The sequence below is a fragment of the Psittacula echo genome (assembly GCF_963264785.1).
Source record: "Psittacula echo genome assembly, chromosome: 5".
Classification (NCBI taxonomy): domain Eukaryota; kingdom Metazoa; phylum Chordata; class Aves; order Psittaciformes; family Psittacidae; genus Psittacula; species Psittacula echo.
Window position 1 is genome coordinate 88,724,869 of NC_137739.1, and position 7,894 is coordinate 88,732,762.

Sequence of the window (7,894 nt, forward strand, 5' to 3'; positions counted from 1 at the left end):
GAATTACACACAGGGGTGCCTGTTTCTTATGGGTGGGAGGAAATACAGATTGGTTGAAAGATTTACTTGAGCAAAAACATTGTTTATCCCAACTTTAAAGTTGGTTACTTGTATTTTTTACCCTTCCTTTTAACCCTTCAGGATATCCACGCTGATTTCCATTCTTTAACTTTTTGGTGAATTATGTAAAAAGTCTACTTTTGAATCAGCTTTAAGAGCTGGGAAATCCAACATTGATTGTTCAATAACAGCTGGAAGAGTTGATATTGACCCAAGATGTCATTAAGCTCTTTATGTTTGCACACCATCTGCAAAGGAACAGCAAAGACAAGGCTCAAATTGCCCAAAGGTTTCCAGGTAAATTAGCACCAACACTCACTGTGACATTCTGAAGGACCAAAAACCTTCAGCTTAACCTGAAATTTCAAATGCAGGAACCAAGGTTTGAGTGGGAAAGCCTTATTTACGAGTGCCACAAGCCTTACCATGAGAAAGTATAGTGGAGAGTTGTGTAATTGAGTTATTAACAGATAGTAACGATGTCCTGTGGTCCTTTGGGTCTATTCCGTTCTCACCCAGCCTGGTAGGCACTGGGTTTCAGAGACACTCCATAACAAGAGGGTTTCTGGCTCTTCTTCTGGGTGCACCTCTGAAAATGGGCAACCTAGTAACCCATGCCCAGGGCAGCCCATGCTGTCTCTAGTCATTGAACAGAGCAATGAGATGAACAGGATGAATCATCCTGTTTGGAGGGGCTGTTTGTGCTCACTGACCATTGGTGATGAATGAGGGTGGGATTCACCTCACCCACCTTCATCTAGGCAAGTATTACATGTCAAATCAGTGTCAGACACCTTATAATTGAGAGAGAAATTACAGAGAAACACCTCAATACACTTTCACAGAGCCCTCAGTGCAATGAGACCCGCTCAATAATAGCAACAAGGAAACATCCTCCTGGTCACCAGCTTCCTCCATTCACTGCCTTCCCCCAGCTGCCCTCATCAGGGCAGCCTTCACCTCCCTGTTCCTCAGGCTGTAGATCAAGGGTCATGATGGCGTAGAACAACGTGGCCATTTTGTTCTCATCCGACGCAAAGGTGGAGCTGGGGCACAGGTACATGGACAAGATTGCTCCATAGAACATGGTGACAACCATCAGGTGGGATGTGCAAGTGGAGGCTTTTCTCCTGACCTGCTTTGAGTGGATCCTCAGGACAGTGCAGACGATATAAGCATAGGAGATAAAGATGATGGTCATGGTGCTGAGACAGTTTATGTTGACGAGAGCAAGGATGACCACCTCGTAGGTGTGGGTGTTGGAGCAGGAGAGAGCTAAAAGTGGGGCAAGGTCACAGAAGTAGTGTTTGATAACATTGGAGTGGCAGAAGGAGAAGGTAAAGATGAAAGTGGTTTGGGTCACCACATGGAAGACACCAACAGCATAGGAACCAGGCACAAGCCACCATCACATCCATGCACACATGATGGTGGGATACAGGAGGGGTTTGCATATGGCCACGTACCTGTCATGGGCCATCACAGCCAGCAAGAGGCACTCAGTGACCCCAAAAGTGATGAAGAAGCAGAGCTGGGCTGCACACCCCGAGAAGCTGATGGTTTTCTCCAGCGTCAAAATCTGCACCAGCATTTTGGGGAGGATGATGGAGGAGTAGCAGATGTTGACAAAAGCCAAGTGGCTGAGGAAATAGTACATGGGGGTGTGAAGGTGAAGATCAGTCCTGATTAATACAATGATCCCAAAGTTCCCCAAGAGAGTCACCATGTACACGGCCAGGAAAGCCATGAAAAGAGGGACCTGGAGGTTTGGGAGGGTGATCAGTCCCAAAAGAATGAACTCATGCACATCAGAGTGCTTGATGGGTGTCATCCTCTGTAATGCATCAACCTGCAGGAGACAGGTAAAATAGCAGACAATGGTGCGGTCAGCTCAAGAGGACCCTCAGCTTCCTCGCTGTCACCAAAGGGAGGCAGAACCCATCCTACTAGAGGGTCAGTTGGACTCTGGAGATCTCTTGGAAGAGATTTGGGCTCTTGGAAGAGCCAAGCCTCCATCTAGTGGCTACAAGAGGATCCTAAAACCAAAACCTCAAGCTCAACAGTGAGAACCCCCACCTGGGTTTAGCTCAGCATTTCGTCTCTTCTATTTGTGCCTTCCTGGGGACATTCAACACAGGAGGAAAGTCATTAACTTGGCAATTCTTGGAAGCTGGGTTAGACCTGGATGATCTTAAGGTCCTTTCCAACCCTAACTATTCTATGGTCAAGGTTTAATCCCAGATGGCAACTAAGCTCCACACAGCTCAGCAATAGCTAAAACACCCTGGACTCATCAACACCATTTCAGCACCAATCCAAACCACAGCCCTGTAGCAGATACTATGAAGACAATGTGCTCTATCCCAGCCTAAACCAGCACAGACATTGAATACATTTTGGGTTTTCCTTGGGAAATGACAGGTACATTTGGAAAATAATTGCTGTTTCCTAAAATAAACCGACATGGAACAATTCCACTTGAAGAAATCCTTTTCCTGTTGACTTTCATTTCCTTTTGCAAAGCAAAGCAGAGCAGAAGTGTGGGCATTTTAAAGCTGAGATGAACACACAGTTTTCAGCATACACATTCCATAAGAAAGGAAATTGAAGATGTCACTGTGATAATGGAGAAACCTGGAGGGTCCATGCAGCTCCTTCAGCAACTGGGATGAGTTTGGGTGCTCCTCCAGATGATGACTGAGCCCATGTTCATCTCCAAGCAGATGCTGAGAGTGAGTTTTAGCACTCTTTCCTTACAAGCTGCACTGAGGGTGATTTGCTGTTGCATCTTCCAAGGGCAGACAAGTGCCCTCTGTAGTTTCTAGTGTTCAAGATGCATTTGTACTCATTTCTGTGACCTCGGGGGCGTTCCAGTCCATGGGGAATAGAAGCTTGACAACAGGCAAAACGCACCCGGAGCATCAATCTCTTCATCTCCAGGCTCACTAATAAAGCCCAGGAACAATTTGCTGTAAATATGTGAATTTAAGGAGATGTCTTCCCCCTTCTCCCACATTGAGGGGAGGGGGTGGGTGACAAGTGAATGTCCACATGATTCACCCCTGATTATTCTCATAACTTTCTCCACTGGCTTTCCTAATGCTACTTAAACAGGATTTCAGCAATGCAGAGAGAGTTCCTGCAACCATTTCTATTCTCACTGTTGCCCCTTGTTAACATCTTCCTGTAAAACCCACTCCAAATGTTGATTTTTGCCTCTGCTGACTTCACTAAGACAGTAATTGTCCCCACACCAAGCTTTTATCGTTTCCCTGGGGTTTTTCTTCCATTTTGCTATGAGCAGTGATGAGAAGAGCAAGGAAACAGCAATCACCAGAACTCAAATCAATACCAGAACTGCAGTAGCACCTAAACAAAATTCTTTTCACTGATATCTGTCCACTAGGTCCAAGTGCTGTGACACATATTATCCACCACACTGTGGTCTTGGTGTACGGATTCATGAAACACTTCCCTGTCTACTTTCTTGAAGAGACTTTAGTTTATGGAGCTGGAGATGTCCCTCTATTAGTTTGTTTCATAGAATCCCAGACTGGTTTGGGTCGGAAAGAATCCTGAAGCTCCTCCAGCTCCAACCCCTGCCACGGGCAGGGACTCCTTCCACTGGAGCAGCTTGCTCCAAGCCCCTGTGTCCAACCTGGCCTTGAACACTGCCAGGGATGGGGCAGCCACAGCTTCTCTGGGCACCCTGGGCCAGCGCCTCAGCACCCTCACAGGGAAGAGCTTCTGCCTAAGAGCTCATCTCAGTCTCCCCTCTGGCAGGTTAAAGCCGAATGGCTTTAATGTCCTATCCCTACAGGCCCTTGTCCAAAGCCCCTCTCCAGGTTTCCTGCAGTCCCCCTTAAGGTATTGAAAGACAGCAAAAATGTCCCCCTGGAGTCTATTTTCCCTCTTCCTGCCCATTTCAATCCTTTATCACAGTCTTAATGTGTTCTTTCCCATCCTCTTTCTTCCACTATCGGGCACCTCTCCCTCAAAAGCTCTCCTTTCTGCCTTGCCTTTCCAGCATGATGGGTGGAAAAAGGTGAATGTTATCATCAAGAATGGAGGCTGCCTTGGTTCCCACTGAGATTAAGAACCAAATCCCCTGCAAGTCCTCTCCAGGCAGAGGAAGGACAGGAAGGCCCAGGGAGGTTGTGGAGTCTCCTTCTCTGGAGACATTCAAAACCCGCCTGGACACATTCCTGTGTAACCTTATCTAGGTGTTCCTGCTCTGGCAGGGGGATTGGACTAGATGATCTTTTGAGGTCCCTTCCAATCTCTAACATACTGTGATACTGTGATAAGTAGCCAGCATGGATGTACCAAGGGTAGGTTAGCCTGGCCAATGTGAGTGCTTTGTGTGATGTGAGCATTGATGTTTGCATGGACAAGAAGAAGAGGAAAGCATTATCTCAAAGTTAGCAAGGTCACCATGATCTTCTGTTGGCTCTTTGCAGCCAAACAGGTAAGCTATGGTTTGAGTACAAGGAATTTAAGATAGGTAGAAAGCTGGTTCATTGCCTGTGGTGCCTGACATTGCTGATGGACACTTGGTACATGCTCCCATCGGCAAGGTTTCCCCCACCTCCCTGCCATACTAATGTCAACCATGGCCGTTGTGGACCTGTAACTGCCTTGGAAAAGCTCCAAAAGTGGATGTGAAAGGTGGGGTTGTTCTGTGGTTTGCTCTAAGGGAGCCCAAAGCCCTGTTGCTCGCTCAAGCTGAGGTCATCTCCTCTGGGTACACTTCTCCAAACCAAGCAGCACAGAGAAGAGATAATGAATTCCTTTGGGCTTTGTCACCCCCCTCGGGCCCAAGAGATTCACAGTCCCCACATCCCATGAAATAGGAAGGGACTTTGCTGATGCTGGTTCATTCCCAGGTTCTCTGCACAGCTCCAGGAACGTTCATCTTCACATCCATCTCCAAGAGCACCAGAAGGGCAGCAGAGACAGAACTGAGATGTAAGTGAAAGGCAGCATCTTCCAGTCCAAGCTGAACCCTCTGTGCAAAGACAGTGTGTGCTGAGCCACCATCTCCTGTGGTTCTCTCTTGCCAACAAGCAGCAGCTCCTGTCTTCATCTCCTGCCCTACTGCAGGGTCCTGGGCTCCAGTTCTTCATGATGCTCTGGCTTCCCAGAGAGCTGACTCTGGTGTGTTCTCCCCATGTGGCTGCTGAGAAGGCAGCTTTCAAGATTACCTTGGTGGAGAGCACACAGGAGGGAAGAGAAACCAATCTAAACCTCTGTGTAAGCTTGCATAGAGTCACAGTTTGGACTGGAAGGGACCTTAAAGCTCATCCAGTTCCAGCCCCCTGTGTGGGCAGGGACACCTTCCACTAGAGCAGGTTGCTCCAAGCCCCTGTGTCCAACCTGCGCTTTCCATAGGTCAGGAATTCATTCCAGTTTTCATTTAGGAAGAAGTCCCAGCAGAGACGGAAGAAGCATGTGATTGGGAAATGACCACAAGAGGATGAAGGATCAACTCTGCACTGTGAAAGCACCATGTTTCTCTGTGTTCCAGGTTGAGCCGCATGGACTCCAAGCCCCAGGCTCAGCACTAATGCAGGCAATGAAGTGCAGCACTAAGGTAAAGCTACTCGGGTGTGGAACCTTCCCATTGCTTTCCACAGGGGTCATTGCTCTACATCCAGCAGTGAGCCAGAGCAGCATGCACCACGTTGTGCAATGGTGTTCAACAGCTTGAGCACCCCTTTCTTCTACCTGTGCTGGCACAGCACTTTCCCCATCCTGGTCCTGACTGATCTGTGCCTGAACTCTCCCTTTACATCCTGTAGGGCTGTCTCTGAGCAGCTCCCACCACACAGAAGCTTTTCCACCTGGGACATCCCTGCCTCTTCCAGAAGAAGCCTCCAGTGAGGAGCTGACACAGAAAGCACCATCCAGCCCATGGTACAAAGCAATTGCACCCAAGTGACTGCGTTCAGCCTGGCAGGGTTTACAGAGGACCCGGTGACTCAGGTCTACTTGTTCCTGCTCTTCCTGCTCACCTACCTTGTCAGCATCCTGGGCAACCTGGGCATCATCATCTTAATCAGGGCCAGCCCCAACCTCCACTCCCCCATGTATTATTTCCTGGGCAACCTGGCCTTTGTAGACCTCTGTTTCTCCACCATCAACACCCCCAAGATGTTGGTTGACTTCATGTCAGAGAAGAAGAGCATTGCTTATGCTGGGTGCATGGCTCAGGTCTTCCTCTTACATATCTTTGGGGTAACTGAGTACTTCCTGCTGGCTTCGATGGCCTATGACCGTTACGTGGCCATTTGCCATCCCCTGCTGTACCCCCTTGTCATGTCCCCAAAGTGCTGTTTCCAGCTGGTGACTGGCTCATACCTCATGGGGCTGACCAATGGTGTGGGACAGACCATCAGCATGTCCACCCTGTCCTTCTGCAGCTCCAGCACCGTCGACCTCTTCTTCTGTGACATTTCCCCTCTCATCTCGCTCTCCACCTCCGACACCACCCTCAGCCACACCATCCTGACCACTGCAGCATCTCTCTTTGGTGTGTCCAGCATCCTGGTTATCCTGCTCTCCTACGTGGCCATCATCGCCACCATCCTGAGCATCAATTCAGCTGAGGGCAAGCGCAAAGCCTTCTCCACCTGCACCTCCCACCTCACCACTGTCAGCATCTCCTATGGGGCATCATTATCTACATACTTAAACCCCATCTCAGACAGCTCAAGAGGAGCAGATAAATGGGCTGTGGTGCTCTACACCGTGGTGACTCCCATGCTGAACCCCGTGATCTACAGCCTGAGGAATAAGGAGGTGAAGGAGGCTTTGAGGAGACTCTTGAAAATAAAATGATCTCGAATTCTCCAAATATAGGGTCAGATAGAATGGAGATCTGGGGGAGCTGCTCATCTGTTTGTGAAGTGCCTTAGATGGACAACATGTTGCGGGTCTTCTGCACCAGAACTTACATGATAGCTTACTTGATATGACCAACTGAATATACAAATAAGAACATGGCAAAAGATTTTACAATTGCCCTGACACAAGGTATGGGCATTGCTATGCGTTGCATTCCTTTTTCTTGGCAAATCAGAATAAACAGAGAGTGAATTCTATTGTTCCACTAAATCAAACGCCATTTTAGACAATGTGAAGTCATTTGGGGCCATAAGAAAAATACACCAACTATTTAGCAAGATAAATGGAGAGGACAGCAAATAACAGGCACAATGTGGAGGAAGTATTTCTAAGTTTTGATTCTCAAACCTCATTCAATGATTTCCAGGTCTATTCACTTCATTTCAGACAGAAAGAATTCAAGTTAAATATGGTACTTTTGTGACCTCTGTTATGAATGAAGGCACTTTGAAAGCATTTTAAGACGTGGTAGTGATGAATCCCCACTAAAGGGCAGATACTATCAAGAAAACCCTGTCCCCTGATCCACACCTTTGCTTTCCATTCCCCTGTTGACAGCAATAAAAGCCATGATATCCACGGCAGCCTGACCAGCACAGAGCACAGGAGCTGTGGTGTTGCACATCAGCCTTCAGACCCGACACATCACAGCGCGTGGCAGCCTGGAGTGATGGCATTGCCTGTCTTGATGTCTCTCCTGTTGCCTTCCTGCACAGAGACCTGATGGGTCATAGGCAAATATTGTATACATAAACCACCCCAAAATACTCCAATGTGTGCCTCAGCCCATAGAGATGCAGCCTCTGCCAGGACCATGGTGAAACCTGGAGCCATGGCTGAGCCTGAAGGCTATCCTAAACACATGCAATAACCTGGGTTGGAGTTAGAAGCTCCATATTTGGGTAGAGTCAAGCCAGGGTCAAATTGG

At 48.1% G+C, this 7,894-nt stretch overlaps 2 protein-coding genes across 2 annotated transcripts; one reads left to right on the forward strand and one right to left on the reverse strand.

The window, feature by feature from the left end:
- Positions 1 to 961: 961 nt before the first annotated feature.
- On the reverse strand, positions 962 to 1,891 carry LOC308221386 (olfactory receptor 8U9-like; the record flags this gene model as incomplete). The annotated part of the gene is given in 2 exon segments (XM_080618369.1): positions 962 to 1,468; positions 1,472 to 1,891. Coding segments are annotated over 2 exon segments (927 nt in total).
- Positions 1,892 to 5,973: 4,082 nt separating this feature from the next.
- LOC308220841 (olfactory receptor-like protein COR4) lies at positions 5,974 to 6,900 on the forward strand (the record flags this gene model as incomplete). Its single annotated transcript, XM_080617356.1, has 1 exon — positions 5,974 to 6,900. One exon carries the CDS (start codon positions 5,974 to 5,976, stop codon positions 6,898 to 6,900), a length of 927 nt encoding a protein of 308 aa, XP_080473482.1.
- Between the last annotated feature and the right edge of the window lie 994 nt (positions 6,901 to 7,894).